The 18,190-nt window shown below is 39.5% G+C and overlaps 1 protein-coding gene across 2 annotated transcripts in view; it reads right to left on the reverse strand.

Moving 5' to 3' along the window:
• Nucleotides 1-871: 871 nt before the first annotated feature.
• The window catches only part of CPEB4 (cytoplasmic polyadenylation element binding protein 4), a 388,153-nt gene continuing 370,834 nt past the window's right edge, over nt 872-18,190 (reverse strand). For both annotated transcript variants that reach the window (XM_086931574.1, XM_086931573.1), the window contains one exon: nt 872-6,094. In XM_086931574.1, the coding sequence (XP_086787700.1) occupies nt 5,867-6,094 (228 nt within the window). In that variant the 3' untranslated portion in view covers nt 872-5,866. The remainder of the gene's footprint in view (nt 6,095-18,190) is intronic.

Genomic DNA, 18,190 nt, shown 5'->3' on the forward strand with positions numbered 1-18,190 from the left:
GATTGTATCTCAGAACTAACCACAACGTACATTGTTTGTGTGTTAAGAACAGGACTTCATTAAAAAAATGTGTCTTTGATTCAGAAGTGTGTCTGTGAACATGCTTCTACTTATCTAAAATACGTTCACATATTTTCAACATAGGATTGTAATCTGGTCATCTAGTGCAGGTTTTTCATTTCCTGTCCATTGTCAATGCTCTGTCTTAGAAGGGTGGAGATTGGCTTTTAGTGGTACTACATCTGGACGTTTCAAATAATTTAATAGGGTTTAAAGCCATAAATCTAGAACATACCTCCTCATACGATAATCAAGCATGTACAGACAGCTGTCTAGCAACTGGAAACAGTTGATGTACAAAGCACCATATATGTTCTATTTATTTATTTAGGGGCCTACTTTAGAAAAAAAGGTATATTTCATTTGGATTAGCATGATATACTTATATATTGAGTAAGACAGTGATTTATCAGAGAAGTCTAGTTTTGCCTATCTTTATTTCCATAGCTGAAAGAGTCTTCAACCTCTTTGGACTAATACTATGGTAACGACTTGAATTCAGATCCATGAAGTAGGAACATCAACCTAACAATTCTGCTTACTGCCTAAACCAAAATATACTCAGATAAGAAGCTTTGTCGGTAGGCATAGTGACCAAGGAGCAGATCCTTGCTAAGTATTAATTCCTCCCACATCACAACCATTCCAGGACCTCAGCTTAGTAGAGCATCAGATGACGTGGCCCCATTATTTGCCCTAAAAATGCATTGCAATGTCCAAGTGTTTGATGCCACTTAAAATGGGAAACAAAAAAGCAATTAAATGCACCAAAATACTTGTGTAATGTACAAAAACACACAGTGTAAGAAGCTTAAGAGTTAAAAGTTTTATTCATTCAACATCTCACATTACAAATATTTAAAAATTATATGCATACTTGTATAAATAGTCATTTGCAAACTATTTAATATTATTTTTTCACTAGCACTTCAACAAATGAACTCTTAAAAAAGGAACTTGTGTTATATAACTTAATTAGAGTAGAACATACAAAAATAGGAACTTAAAATGTGAAAATGACTTTAATAAAAAAATGAATTACCTTTTATTTAAAATGCTATAATAAATACTACAACCTCCCCATACACAGTAAAAACTATATGGAAATTCAGCCAAGTAGTACAATTAATAACTGACATACTTAAATAACTTTTCCTTCCAATAATATGAGCAATACATTAAAATAAAAACAGCAGGGATTAGTAAAAACTAGACACCCACTTGTTAAAAGTTTCACTTCCAAAAAATATAACAAAAATCTGATGAAAATTATAAAAACTAATTATACTTTAAAATTTTAAAATATAAAAAATAAAACAGCTGAATACAATATTGTCCCAATTCTTACAATGCTATCAATCACAGTAGCTTTAAAATAAGGTCATAAAATAAAGCAAATGACCAAAACCTCTTTTTATTCTGTTTTTTTAAAAATAATCTCAGTTTTACATTAGTAGAAAGTTTGATTTCTGATTCTTTTCTTTAGAAATACCAGCAAGAAAGAGGATTACTAGAACGGTAGAAAATGACATTTTTAAATGTCTGCAATTAAAAACAAAGAATTACACTGCAAAGATCTTCCAAAAGTCTGAAATAAGTATTGCACATAACTTGAAGTTAACCTTGCCACAATTTATCACATTCAAGTTTTAAATCACCTTTTAACAGAAGGTTTAACTCTTTAAAACAATAAAAATGGTGAATTATCAAGTCTTTCCAACAGCATCCTTATAAAATGAGAAATTTCATTCATTGCAAGTTTTATATTTGCATTCTGCAGAGGTCTGTGTATGGAGAAGTATATACTATAATAAAGCCGGAGGGCAGTTGGGGTTCTTAACATATGAAAATAAATCATTAACGCCATTTCTACAGTGCAAAAGATCACCACGTAATCACCCTGGTACTACATGGTAAAGACACAACCACTGCCATGCGAGGATGCTATAATTATATGCATATTCCCACCTTGTAAACTGATGTGCTACTATGCAGTCTACCATTGGCATGTCAAGAATTAGCGTTTGTCACCCAATAGTTGCAGAATAATACAGGTCAAGCTAAAAACTCACTAAGAGGACACAGAATTCACTTTTGGGACAGCAGGTACCTTAGCTAACTTGTGGTTCTGTGAGTTAGACAATACATCTGTGATGGTGGCACTTGAAGTGTGGGGAACATACAATTAGATATATGTCTTGAAGCACATTACATGTGTTCTAAACATATTACAATTTGTGGTGTTCAAAGATTTACACATGGATATTCCAATCCCATCCGGCCTATGGCCAACTTAGAGATTTCTTGTGTTAAGAGCATCCTCCTGGTTTGTCATTCTTAATTCTGAACAGGATTCCCACAAGTCTTGTTTAAAGACAACAACATAAGAAACATGGGGCTTGATAAGCCTTGCGATTTCACGGACATCTAGCAGTATTTAGACTGTCTTTCAAGAATTTGCACTTGATGTTAATGGTACAAGCCACAACAACAGCTGTCACACAGTTGGATCACGGATGACAATCATACTTGTACATTAAGTTCAATATCTAATACCAACCGCACAATATCTCACAGGCCTGTAATTACTAAGTGCAGAGTGGCTCATAAATGGCTGTTTAAGCCCTGTAAATTAAAGTGTTACCAAGCAATCTGTAAACACCCTGTCACACAATCACAAGTGTATATTAGGAGAGTAACAATTTCTTATGAGTCATGCATACTAACTTTACACATCTGCCACCTGGCAGTCTCATATTTTTTTTGATTTTATAAGAGCAGATACATTTCTGCATCAAACATCTAACATCAATTTATTTGCTATGAAAATGGCTAAACATTCACCAAAACCTTCAACTGTGTATAGTTTATAACCAAAAATGTAACAAGAAGCTGTTGACACTTCATTGACAATGTTTTGCTTTTAAATTTCTATGCTACAATTATATACTTCAATGTAGTTGTGAGGGATTATTGACAAATGGGATCATTTGCCAAGTTCATGCTTTTTTATTTTCCTCTGAACCTTGACATTAGCGACTTCTTAAAATAAATACACACCAAAATACATGGTGCAGGGCCTATGATGTTTCAGCAACATGCGTCTTTTCTCTGCAGATTCTAAAATAGCATTGCCAGTGCACAACATCCATAATTAAACATGTATGCAGAGCACTGAAATGTATAAAAAGCAGAATATAAGAAAATAAAATTTATTAAAATTATTTATATTAAAAAATGAAGTATATGAAGATCTCTCAGTAATAAAAGTACAAAAAGCTACTCTTTGCAATATGAAAAATTGAGGTATTGCATAAAGAGATATCCAGTCAGTGATAAGTGTGCCTAAAAATGCTCACTGTTGGAAAAACAAGATATACAAAAGTAGTGCATAACAAGTATACATTATGTGCATGACAAAATAAGTTAGCTACAAAAAACACTGTACCGAAATTCAGCAGGTCATGTACAAAGGGAAAATTATTCTTCAAAGCTAGGTCTCAACAGTGTTATTCTTCTAAAGTCAACTCACCACACCTGTTTACTGGGTAGGAATGGCACAAAAGTGCACCCCAAGCCTCCTAAAAGCAATATATATCTGTGTGTGTGTCAAAACATATGCCACGCTGGTGAGAATAAATCAACATCAATAAATTATGCTATTTGGAAAACGTTTGATGTCTTTTCAACAAAAAAACTGGCGTTGGCAATATGTACCAGTAGACTTTGTACTATCATAGTGTAAGATAGGAGAGTGCTTCATTACTCGTTCAAAACTATACCTTTCAAACACCATGACTTTGCCTTTCATAAACAATAGTCTCCTCTCAATCAACAGTGTTACAACATTGATCTGACATGGGCTACTGGTATTTTAAACACATTAAATGAATATTCCAAATGTGATGAACTTCAGAAAGAATATAGCTACCCAAAAGTATTCTCTATTTGCAGGACAATCATTGTTTTCAAGGATTTAATAAAGAGCAGCTCCCTTTATACACGCTCATTTGACAGCAAATGTCTCCATTTTGACCTTTTTTTTAACAAATCTGGTATAGTTAATTTAAGCCTGAACTCAATGAAAAGATCATTAAAAAAAAAGGGGTTGTCAATTCCAAGACAAAAAATCAGTCTGGGCAAACAGATTTTGTTTTTAGCAGAAGTGCCAAGGCAGGTCTTTGGTTGTCTAGAGCCTAATGTACTTTGTAAGTATGGTTCAAAAGACGGCCCTTATATTTCATTGTTTTATTAAGCACTGATACCTTCCAATTTTATATTTTCTTTTTCTAACAGGACATTAAGGGAGTTCTTGGTCTAGCTAAGGAAGATGATGGTTTATGAGCTCCTGCAGCATGTTCTGCTGTTGAACAAGGATTATGATAACACCTTGTACACCCTAATTGTATTAATAATTAGCACATGCACCACTTTATAAATGTTGGTACATTGGGCACTTGTTACTTATTGTCTCTTGCTTAAGTTTTGAAAATACACTATGGTTACTTTATCCCTGTTGAAGATCTTTAAACACAGATGCACTTTTGCACAGATGGACTGCATATTATGCCTTGAGATAAGGTAGCCTTTTCTTTGTACATTTTGCATTCTCTACTTGACATTACAGATATCAAAAATGACCTTATTCAATTAGCAGCCAATTTCTTTTCTTAGTACAGTTACAGTAGTAGTAACTGATAAGATATAAAATCAAGATGACATCCTTGAGGTATCTTTAGGTTTTATGTCAAAATGGAGCGCAAAAGCTGACACCTGATGGTTAGTAAATTAAGATATAGAGATATATATATTAATCATCAAAAATAAAATCTATAGATTTGTTCTTCAGGAGAGGAAATTACATGTTTGATACTCATTGTGTTTGATACTCATCTTGTTAATTTAGCTTTGGTAGGTTTTGAGGGGTCACTGCCAGATATTTGTATTTTTTATTTAAAAAATAAAATGGAAAAGTGCACTCCTCTCAGTAGTAATTTTATCAAACGGTTACATTCTTTAAAATGTTAAGTGTTGTTGCTTAGATTACAATATGTCTAACTAAATAAACGGCATTTTTATCTGTTTATAATATGACGGCTATAAATTGGAGGCACAGGGATGCATATAATTTTCAGCCTCAAAATCCTTGAAAAATAATAGAAAATAATTTACAATGCTGCTTCAACCTTGCTCGTGCATTTTTTGTTGTTTCTAACATGCGCTTTCCTGTTAATAGGTAACTGCTAACTTCTTTCGTTTCTGTAACAAAACAAGCAAACGAAACAAAAAATAGGTGTTTTTCTGTTGAAAAAATAAAGCTCCCTCTGAAAGTATTTGTGTCAGAACAGACTGATAGTGTTATTGTGGTTGCATGGTTATTTTAATAAAAGTATTCTTATGTTATTTTATATTAACAATAATTTAATTAAAAAAAAATACTCTGTTTCATTTCTCTTTCTCACTCAAACTTTTTTCTTCTCTCACTCTCCTCTTAAGAAACAAATGTTGCACGAAGTCCCTCTGCTCTCCTGGTCTGAATGAAGACAGAGTGAATCTCGCATGCAACAGCAGGATATCCATATGAAAAAGGAGTTCCAATACAGTTTTAAATGACACAAATCTACAAAATACCTATATTATAGGTCATTCTTTCATTATACTATCGATAAAATACAGACTACTACAAAAGGACATGCGATCTTATAGGTGAGGGCTTGAGGGAGTACTGGGTGTTAGGAGTTCAGGGTAACAGAAGAGTGCACTTATTTTGATGCCTGCATACGACAACTAGCACCGCAGCGATCCATCAGTTCCAGCGAAATGAAATATGTCTTGGGCGATCTCCTCCCTCCTTCACCAGGGGCTTGTGGAATTCCCGGCCAGCACGTGAATGGATAGCAGCCCAGCAATATTCACAGTAATACTGCAGACAGGTAACGTTAGCACAGAAGAACGGAGCAAATTTTCCACCACAGCGGGCTCCTTGACATTCATCGCAAAGCTGATCATCCAAGACATATGGCTTGACTTCAACCTGCCAGAAAAAAAAAATGAAGTTTACATCCTTGAGGCTGTGTCAAAATGTTGGTGCTCATTCACAAAGCTGGGTTAATGTGAATATGAATGCAGTATACTAGTGTCCTAAAAATTGTCAAACCAACATCTCTAACTCAACTTAAATAACCATCCTAATAACTTTCTGAAGCAACTGTAAAATTGTTATTCATTTTCTTCATTTCTATTGTCTTAAGGCAGAATGTTTTGTAAGACACAAAGGAAACATAGCAGTCACTAGGGACCTGAAGATAACAGCTGATCAGTGGACGCTGGTCCCTAGTCAAAACATTTAGCAATTCTGTAAAGCCAAATAACAATTTTTGATTAAACAAATCATGAACAATAGACAAATGCCTTAATGAGTGCCAGTGCAAAACAACTTGCTAAGTGCTCTCTTATAAATAGTATACATGTGATAAGAGTCATTGTGTATTAAAATATTAAGAACGCAGCCCATCACAACAAACCATAAATTGAGAGCCGGTCTCAGGATAAATCAACCATGTTTTGATCAGATTTAAAATTACGGGAACATCATCAGGACTACATTTGTTAATGAGCCAGAGAAAGTATTTGTGTAGAGATCGAAAACACTGAAAGTAGTAACTTACAAAGTGGGGAGAGACCCAGCTAGGGCGGATTTGCTCCTAGAGCTGAACAGCCACAGGTTGCACCACTGAGCTACCAACATGATTCTATTGTTGGCCCGGTTATCAAACTGGCAGTAGATTTCTCACCCTATTTGATGAACTTGCACTCACCAGTAAATTGCCTTTTTTTTTTTGCTCATGCCCCATTGAGCAGCCACTGATTTCTGACCTTCATTAACTGTATTACAACATTTCTCTTGTTCTTTTGAGGCTGCCTCTCCAGTGACCCCATGTATTCATCTGCAGTCTCTCAACACTTCAGACGTTATCACTATTTCATACTAGGCAAAAACTTGGTTATCAGTGTTCAGCTTCATGGATAGCCAGAAACTGTGCTACTATCTGAACAAGTGTGTAAACCTAACTAGGAGTGGGATAAGCCTGGGTGAGCATCTCTCCCCTAGAGGGATTATTGTATTGTATTCTCTGCGGTACCAAAGAGTAGATATGCAGAAATTGCTCTCAAGATAAAAGAGCTTTATGTCTGTTGTCTTAGAGGAATGTGATATGTTCAACACAGTTCCTAGAAAGATAAAAACTAGATGGATGCACTTTGTTGAAATTTTGAAGGTTATCTGTTAAATTGGGGAAACCCTAAATATTTGCAAGATCAGCAGCACGCTTGTTAGTGCATCACAAGATGCAACAGTCCCAACCCTATCGAACTGGGATCTTTCCTTTACCTAGTGGCCCTCAATCCATTAATGATACAGGGAGGTGACCAGAGGCAAACATTGGCTAAAAACAAAAATACAGAGCCTGTGAACTGTAATGCTGAAGAACATTTAGCAGAGGACGTCAAAAGATCATGCGATGGGCGTCAGTACCATGCAAGACCCATTTGCCAAGTCCCTTATGAAATTAATTATACTAGAAACCCTTGAATGAAAATGGGAAAATATGCCTCCTAGATGAAAGCTTTCACAAAAATGAATAAGCGGCAACTACACTAAACACAGGGGAATTCTTCCACTTTAAATCAATCTCCTACTGTTGGGACAGGTCTTATTTTGTGTTAAGAGATAAATGGTTTACCCAGTAGTCCTGAAGAAAATCAATAATGTGCTGAAACCCCAGGTACGAAAAAAATCTTAACAGCTGGCATCACACAATTACCATCATTATTTGCTATAGCTTGATGCTCTTGACATGGAGGCATCATTTATATGTCAAGTCAGTGGCACACACCATATCAAACATATTTAAAGGATTTCACTACATATTTCACATAGTATAAACATATGCTTCAAAGTACAACATACTGTGGGTATAGTAGATTGATTTTTGTTACACAAGTAACAGTAGTAACAACTTAGTAAACTATAGTATTTCAAGCTGTCCTTGAATTACACATTCTTAAATTAAGTTTTCTAGGTAGGAATGCAAACACACTCAATTAAAGTAGCCAAAAGCAGTTCAGACTACTTGAGATCATTCTGAGCGGGCCAACGGCTATGGTTTTAGGAGAGTACTAGGACACTCCACTGTAGATGAAAAATTGCGATATCTCCAAGAATCTTGGCATATCAATTCACCGGCGACATCTCAAATGACATCACTTATGACATCATAGATGGCACCATTCAGTCATTGTGAAAGGGTCCTATGGGGTATGTGACTGTCAGTCAACAAGCAAACCTGTGGTCAATTATCTATCACCAATCACCTGATAATGATCATAATGTTTGACCAAATGCTGAATACATTACATATATGTCAAGTAATCCACATTTGATGCACGGGTATTCACCTGCTTAACCAACTATCATGGGGTTACCCGCTTTTTAAACCTTGCACAAACACCAAAAATATGTTGTTCTCTGTTCATCTCAATGGATCACCCTCTTAAAGATTTGACATGATGTGCAATTTTGAGTCAAGAGATTGGCAGGTGGCATTAGCCACAGATAAGGCCCTATGGACAACCCTCTGTTAATCTCAAGAATGTATGTAGTGTTCTATCAAACTACAAAGTGCCATCCATAAATCTTACACCTGTACTTACAACCATGTTGCGAGGTAAACCACCTCTACGTTGGTCACCCCAATATTCTACAACAATCAGCAAAGCATCAAAATCATCTGTGACGCTTCGGAAATAAACACCCACAATTTATAAATGTCCTCTTTGCATTGATATTTTCTGTAGCACTTTATAGCCACTGTTCAACTTAGGTATGTGCTCAGACATCCACAGGTGAATTATGTATTGCTAACTGAAGCTTGGGTTTTCCCACACATTTTTCAACAGGGTTTGGCTTTAAACAACCGCTTAATTTTGCAACCCACAATAGGTGTGCTCAGCCTTTACCTGGTTTAACATGGAGTACTACTTGAATCCCAAACATTACTGGATTGTAAGCTGTGCACCATATGAATTTCAACATATATCACCACACCTCACTTCAGGGTTTATTCTATTTCCATTCTGTCCACCCAAGTACACACAGCAACTTTATGCTGTCTAGGAGTAAAGACCTTTTACTGATCAATTTATTTGTTTAAATGCTGTAAGCGCTTATGGTGTAACGTGAATAGTAGTATAATGGAGGATTTCATCTCAGAAGTCATGAGTGATTTGATCAATTTAACATGTCATGAGTGATTAAATATGTGAGGTCACAAGCAGTGCATGGATGGGGCGAAAGTTACAAATTCACCAAATTATAACCTGCAAATGTGTGTAATATATATATATATATATATATATATATATATATATATATATATATATATACTAGCTTACCCGTCGCTGCGATCTCAGAAGAAAGGAAATTCAAGGAAACTTGTTATGATAACATTCAATTTACATTGTGTCTTTTGTTGAAACGTATTCATTTTAATATGGAAAACATTTTAAAGTGTTGTTTTAATTCGGTTTATTTATTCGAGTGCTTGTGGATACACGGTATTTTTTTTTTCCATCTGGTGCGTACACGAGTAAATCAGAAGGTTTTCCGACGCGTGAGCTGGCCACATACAGTTGTCCATGTGAGAAGCACGGATTCTCCAAATCTAGTCCACACACTTGCAGTGATTGTCCTTGTGCTTTGTTGATGGTCATTGCAAAAGCGAGTCGCACTGTAAACTGTAAACGTTCAGTATTGGAAAGATTATGAGGGCCCTGGGGGGCCGGGGGCCGATATTTAACAAATTATTATTTTTTTTTTGCCAGAAACCTTCGCGGGACTGTACTCAACTTCCAAAAGTTTCATGACGATCGGATGAATGGTGTAAGAATGCATAAAGGACAAACAGACATACTTTCGTATATATATATATATATATATATATATATATATATATATATATATATATATATATATATATATATATATATATATATATATATATATATATATATATATATATATATATATATATATATATATATATATATATATATATATATCCTACTGGCGGTCGCCAGTAGGTATATATAGTTAGGACCTAGTTTCCATAGGAAATCCGCAACATTCTATTGGGAATAACTTTGGCGCCGGTTGATCAATCTATGTGAATTTCTCAAAGAAGATGGCGCGTTACGCTCCGCTCCTTCCCTGAAAGTTTTGGGGGGATTCGTGAAGCGGGGGACGAGAAAAAAGGGGGGTCCCAAAACGTGTTTTCCCCATGCAATTTTCCATAGGACCTTTAGACACGGCTACAGCCCAAATGGCTGAACGGAATTACAAGAAATTTGGCAAAATGGTTGAGTCTGATTCGCAGATCACGCTTTTGCTTAAATGGTGTAAATCCCTCCAGTAGTTGCTGAGAAAATTCAAGTTGAAATCAATTATATATCTATAAGCGTGCACAGTGCGCGCACCGTGCGAGCACCCCGCGATTTTTCAAAAAAATTAAATAATTTTTAGGGGCCTTGGGGGTCCTTGTGGGACCCCCTTAACAGGCCTAGAGGGTCAGGGTGCTTCTCCCCTGCCCCCTTTTTGAGTTCTACACATTTGTTTTCCTGCTTTCCTGTGCCTTAGTCTACTGAGGCACAAGATGGCTGCCACCTGTTTCTGTTTTGGAGTGTTGATAGACAGTAGCAGCCAATCAGCATGCCTTCCAGAGAAAGTTGTATGCTCATTGGCTGTCAACACTACAAACCAGGAAGTGTTGGCATCCATCTTGTGCTAGGTAGACCGAGGCACAAAAGAAGCAGAGCTCACAGCCCACACAGCTCTCACAGCCCACACAGCCCACACAGCCCACACAGCCAACACAGCACATACAGTTCTCACAGCACATACAGTTCTCACAGCCCACACAGCTCTCACAGCCCACATGGCTCACACTCTCACAGCCCACACAGCTCTCACAGCCCACATGGCTCACACTCTCACAGCCCAAACAGCTCTCACAGCCCTCACAGCCCACAGAGACCTCACAGCCCACAGAGACCTCACAGCCCACAGAGACCTCACAGCCCACAGAGACCTCACAGCCCACAGAGACCTCACAGCCCACAGAGACCTCACAGCCCACAGAGACCTCACAGCCCACACAGCTCTCACAGCCCACACAGCTCTCACAGCCCACACAGCTCTCACAGCCCACACAGCTCTCACAGCCCACACAGCTCTCACAGCCCACACAGCTCTCACAGCCCACACAGCCCACACAGCTCTCACAGCCCACACAGCTCTCAAAGCCCACACAGCTCTCACAGCCCACACAGCTCTCACAGCCCACACAGCTCTCACAGCCCACACAGCTCTCACAGCCCACACAGCTCTCACAGCCCACACAGCTCTCACAGCCCACACAGCTCTCACAGCCCACACAGCTCTCACAGCCCACACAGCTCTCACAGCTCACACAGCTCTCACAGCCCACACAGCCCACACAGCTCTCACAGCCCACACAGCTCTCACAGCCCACACAGCTCTCACAGCCCACACAGCTCTCACAGCCCGCCTAGGGAGACCGAGGCACAAAAGAAGCAGAGCTCACAGCCCACACAGCTCTCACAGCCCACACAGCTCTCACAGCCCGCCTAGGTAGACCGAGGCACAAAAGAAGCAGAGCTCACAGCCCACACAGCCCTCACAGCCCTCACAGCCCTCACAGCCCACACAGCCCACACAGCCCACACAGCCCACACAGCCCACACAGCCCACACAGCCCACACAGCCCTCACAGCTCTCACAGCTCACACAGCTCACACAGCTCTCACAGCCCACACAGCCCACACAGCTCTCACAGCCTTCACAGCCCACACTCTCACAGCCCAAACAGCTCTCATAGCCCACACAGCTCTCACAGCCCAAACAGCTCTCACAGCCCACACAGCTCCCACAGCTAATACCAGCAGAGAACAAGCACTGGCAAAGACAATAACGGCAGCAAACAAACACTGGCAAAGACAATAACGGCAGAAGAAAAAAAAAGGCAAAGACAATAACGGCAGCAAAAAAAAAAACACGGACAAAGGCAATACCAGCAGCGAACCAACACTGGCTAAGATAATACAATCAGGGGGGCAGGGGCACAAAAAACGGCACAATCAGGGGACAGAAGGCAAGAAAAAACGGCACAATTAGTGGGCAGAAGGCAACAAATACGGCACAATCAGGGAGCAGAAGGCAAAAAATACAGCACAATTAGGGCGCAGAAGGCAAGAAATATGGCACAATCAGGGTGCATGAGGCAGGAAATACGGCATAATCAGGGGGGCAGAAGCCAAGAAATACGGCACATTCAGGGGGGCAGAAGGCAAGAAATACGGCCCAATCAGAGAGCATCTTGCTCCGGTCCAAAAATCGGATCCTAGGGCTGCTCAGGTGGTCCCACAAGGATATTAACATATTTAAACGTTATCCGCTAATAGAATTTGCATTTTCAAAACCTTGCAAATTCACTGAAAAAACCATAGGTTTCAGGCCTTATTCAGGTAGGAATTGGCATTTAAGAAACCTTTGAAATTCACTGAAAAAACCATAGGTTTTAGGCCTTATATAGTTAGGAATTAACATATAAAAAAACATTGAAATTCACTGAAAAAACCATAGGTTTTAGGCCTTATATAGTTAAGAATTAGCATTTAAAAAACCTTGAAAATTCACTGAAAAAAACATAGGTTTCAGGCCCTATATAGTTAGGAATTAACATATAAAAAACCCACTGAAATTGCTCCTATATAGTTAGTTGAACTAACTATATATTTCGCGCATTCGCAATCCACTGCTGATGATGTCACATATCACATCATTCATGACATGGTCAGTGACGTCACTGATGACATCTCAAATGACATCACTGATGACATCATCCAGTGTCTGTGTGTTTTTGTAAAGTTTAAATATGTTTTACATATTGAAGAATGAGTGGATGTATAAGAGTATGGATGAAGGATTTGATTGTATAAGTGAGTAAGTATGTGTTAGTATATCTGTGAAAATGTAAGCTGTTCTGTGTTTAACTGTATAGATGAAGAAATCAAAGTGTGATTGATTCTTTACAGGACTGACTAGGTGTGTGAGTAACTCCATGGATGAGTGGCAGTGTGTGAGTGTCTGCATAGGTGTATGAGTGCATATGATAGTGTTGTAATAATGAGTGACTGTATGTACGAGTGATTGTATGGCTGAATGAGTGAATGTGTGTGTAGACGTAGGAATCAGTGAGTGCGTATGTAGTAACTGGTATTCGTGTGTCAATGGTTTCAAAAAGGATACTCTGTATTTAACACTAGGTGTAACAGAGGTTATATTAGAGTGTAAGGAGGAGCATTGTATTATCACATGAAGTATATCATCAGTGGTGTGATCATTGATGTCAAATTAGATGTCATCAGTGATGTCATTTGAGATGTCATCAGTGATGTCACTGACCATGTCATGAATGATGTGATATGTGACATCAGCAGTGGATTGCGAATGCGCGAAATATATAGTTAGTTCAACTTACTATATAGGAGCAATTTCAGTGTTTCTTTTATATGTTAATTCCTAACTATATAGGGCCTGAAACCTATGGTTTTTTCAGTGAATTTTCAAGGTTTTTGTAAATGGTAATTCCTAACTATATAAGGCCTAAAACCTATGGTTTTTTCAGTGAATATATATATATATATATTTCTCCATTTCCTGGCCCCGTTGGTTGGTTGGTTGGTTGGCGCTCTGCAATGGTGCCCAACCACTTAATATTTGCCAACAAATCCTTCCCAAAGGGAAGAAAAAAACTGGTCACAGTTCATAAGGCTTTTGCAATATTTATTTTCTTTTTCTTTATTTGCTCAGGGTGAAAGGCCACAGATCTACGCGTTTTGGTCTGACAGACCTTGGTCACGATTATATATAAATATTTTTTTTTACTGAAAAAAAAACAAAGGTTAATGTGACGTTATAGATATAGCGAAAATTCAATCCCAATGTAACTATTTAAACCAAAAAAGGGAAAAAAAACAAAATTCACCAGTTTTAGTTCTCTCTAGTAACTTGCGCTCCGCCATGCACAGTCTTTTCAGCAACTATGAGATTTCAGATGTTGCAGCGATGTTATCACTGATGTCATAGAACGTTATGGATGATGTAATAATGGAGGTCATTAGAAGTGCATGGCGTGGGCACGAGTTATAGTTACTTTGGGCAGGAGTTATAGTTACTAGAGTTAACCACACAGTGAATTTCACTGGTTTTCTTTTTAGCTTAAAAAGCGCAAACTCGACCCTAAGGTATCGGAGCACGTCTTAACAGAGGTCCTGCAGCCTAGTGTCTCCTCCTCTGAGCCCTTGCTGCCTTTCAACGAGGCCTTGACAGAGGTTCTTCTGAGCACCTGGTGCAAGCCCAGCAGGCAGGATCAAGCTTCCCAAATATGGCGCACATGGCGTTATAAAATTCTTTTAATTGGGTGGAGGTTGCTCCTGGACCGGGAAAGGGAGGGCAACGTTAGGCCAATCCAGGCACCCGCTCCACAGAGCGAGGCTTTCAATGCTGAAGCTGCTCCAAAGCAGTCTCTGCATTCGAAGCCTCGCTCTGTGGAGCTGGGATTCAGTGTAGAGCGTACTTGACCTTACAAGGGAACACCAGAGTCAGTCAGACATCAGAAGAACAAGGGAACTACAGGACAAAAGAGAGGAATTATAATAATTAATGGCTGAGGCACAAAACTGTTGCCTATGCCAAAAGAAAAGACTTTATGAGACAAGTGAAAAAGCTGCGAATTTACAATTCTGGTTAGTTAGATGAGATAAGGGAAATAGACTTCTGCAATGCATAAATGAAGGGTTAAGCGTAGAGGGTGAAATGGCCACCGGGGAGGCATTTGCAGATCACCTCACCTCCTAAAGAACAAATACAACTAAGGCAGGATGTAGGGACTCTGAGCTACATCCATTTGTCCATGACTGCCTATATCTCAATTTGGCTCCAGTGCAGAGTCTGGAATTAGAAGAGCTGCTCCCAGTAAAGGACACAGCAAACTCTATTCTTCAATTTCAACCCTGAAAGACCCCAGGCTCGAACGGACTGTCTCATTGATCGCCACAAAAAACTAGCAAAAAGATAACTCTACCATTGTAGAATATGTTGATAATATTCTAACATGTTAGGATACCAATAATTAAAGGTTCCTTTATGAGAGCTGCGACTACTGTATAAAGTTCCCAGGAAGGGAAGCAAGGGAGTGTTCTGGCTCGTAATGGTTGATGTCCCCAAATAACAGTGAAATAAACTTTTTGGCAAAAATCCTAGCCAAGTGACTGAAAACAGTGATCCCAGATTTGATCCGCCCAGAGTAATCTGGTTTCCTGCCACACAGCTCTATCAATTCAAACTATTAGAGAAATCTAGCCTTAGTGACCAAGGTCACCGAACCAATCACCCTGATGTCTGAACAATAAACAACCCTTTGATTTGGCAGTACGCTGATTTTTATATTGTATATTGAGCAAAATGGTCTTTGATTTCTATTTTGGATCTGGCTGCTATTCATCAAGCGAGTGGCAATTATGAGTCAATGGCAAGAATTCCAGGCCCTTTAACATATAAAGCAACACATAACAGAGATGCACCCAGTTACTGATGCCATTTGCGATGGCTGTTGAGCCAGGAGCAGTAATAATTCACAATGATGCTCAAATAAAGTGTTGTGGTGGACATTCAACTGGGAGGAACAAATTCTGATTTACGCGGATGATAATTTGATGTATAAAGCCTTAGTTAGTGAGTCCTTCATCAGATTGAAATTCATATTTAACAAAAACAACAATACTGCATCCTAGGGATAAACTAGGAAAAGTTCCTGCTAGTCCCTTTGGGAGGATGCAACCAGATGGGGAGACTTCCCATGTCCTTGCAGGTGGAGCACAAACGCTTTAAATATCTGGGAATATACTTGTGAACCAGCCAACGCGTTTTACAATGAGAAGCTGCTACGGAAAGCAGGGTTTAATATTTCTCAACAAAGTTTCCACCCGCTGCCCATGTTGGGTTGATGTGATCTTTTTAGAATGACTGCACTCGCAAAACATGCCATTCAACTTAAAGGAGGACTTCTTCAACAAACTGGATGACATGACCAGGTTTTATTGTGTGAAGGAGCGTACAAAGAATAGCACTAGTTACTCTACAAAGGTCCATATATAATGGCAGGATTGCCCTCCCTAATGTGCATACATTATCCACCTGCTCAGTTAATTAATGGGAGGGTATTTGAACATCCGGACAAGCCGGCTTACAAGATGGAGAGGCATACCATGTGTCTTTAGAGATCCACACTTTTTGTATGGGGATGATCCACCCAGAGGTAATATACAACTGGGGATGGAGTGAAGACAAACAAGTTACATACCCTTAAAAATGCCCTTGAAGGTTGATACTATACCTAGCCACAGATGCCTCACTTTGCGAATATCACCATATGCCACAATGGACCTGGAGATTTTCTCAGCAATTCATATAGATGCCGTCCTGCAGCTCCAGGTCTACTCCATTCCACCCAGAGACACACAGCCACCACCCCTACGCGCGGGCATCAGTTCCTTTTTTAACGCACATTCTGACATGGATCCGGAGCTTGCTCCCTTGTTTTTCCTGTCCTTTGACATAACTTACTTTGTCAACATTTTTTTTTACTGTGTACAAGGACAGGTCTCTGAATAAAACCTTAGACTTTAAACCCTGCAAGACAGCCATAAGAAGATATCGTTGAGGGACCCACACCAAGTATATCTTCGCTGACTGTGTTCCTCCCATGAGTCTAAGTTGCGTGTCAAGTGAACCCGGATAACCCCCAAAGATCATCCGAGTCCATGAGACCAAACTCTATGTCTTTGAACGCAACCAAAAAGCCACTTACCAGCATGCAAGGGAATTGCAAAAAAAAAAATATCTTTGGATCCAGTCTGGTGCCTGGGATATTCAAAAGGTGAGGAATCTGAAATGGCACAAAGCTTAAGGAAGTGGCTGGTCCAAGAAATTGGCTCTGGACATTATTGTGGGCTGGAGCTAAACTCAGGAGTTGAATAAACTGAGATTGGGACATTATTTCGCTCTTAAAAGGTGAACAGGGATACCCCAATCACTGGAAGATGCCCTGTGTCACCTTTGAGTGCAATTGCCATTCGTGATCTGCTAGGCAACAGTCTGAGTTTGTCTGCCCTGGTGTTTAAAGATCCTGCCTGGTGCTGGGCAGTCGGGAAGAAGCCTTGAGCATTAAGCCACTTCGAGAGATGCAAGGCCTCCTGGCAAGGAACCCCCCTGGTTTGTTGCAATACTACATGGCAGTTGCGTTGTCTGTGAGAATCTGTACCCACTCCCCCTTTATGTTTGAACGGAACACAGCTCAGTGCTAAGCGAATCGCCCGCACCTCCAACAAACTGATGTGGAGGGAAGCATCTGCCAGAAACTAGTGTCCTCTGATCTTCACCTCTCCCAGGTGACGTTCCCAACCCAGCAACAATGCATCTGTCAAGGCCATAAGCTCTGGCTGTGTAGCGAGAAGGGTCTGTCGCTGGTCCAATCGCAATCAATCAGCCACCAAAGCAAATTTTTTGTGAACACCTGAGGTGTGCTGGTAAGTCCAAATGGAATCACCGAGAACTGACATTACTCATGGCCTACAGGAATAGCAGGAAACACATGCCGACAGATGTAAAAGTATGCGTCCTGCAAGTCCAGTGCTATTATCCAGTGTCCAGGGCAGATAAGCTTCGACCACAGTGAGTGCCTTGAACTTATCCTTCCAGGGGAAGAAGTTCAGAGGATGAATGTCGTGGGTGGGGGTGCAGGAAAAGACTCTATACTTTTTCAGCACCTGAAAATAACAGGAGTAGCAACCAGTCCTGATCACCAGAACCCTCTCTATTGCTTTCTTGGTCAACAGAGAATTAACATTTCCAATCAGGGGGGCCAGTAGGCCCCTGAGAGTTGTTGCAGAATGGGTTGCATGTCCAGGATGGGAGGGGTTTGGATAGGAAGGG

This window comes from Lissotriton vulgaris, chromosome 7, assembly GCF_964263255.1.
Source record: "Lissotriton vulgaris chromosome 7, aLisVul1.2, whole genome shotgun sequence".
Taxonomy (NCBI): domain Eukaryota; kingdom Metazoa; phylum Chordata; class Amphibia; order Caudata; family Salamandridae; genus Lissotriton; species Lissotriton vulgaris.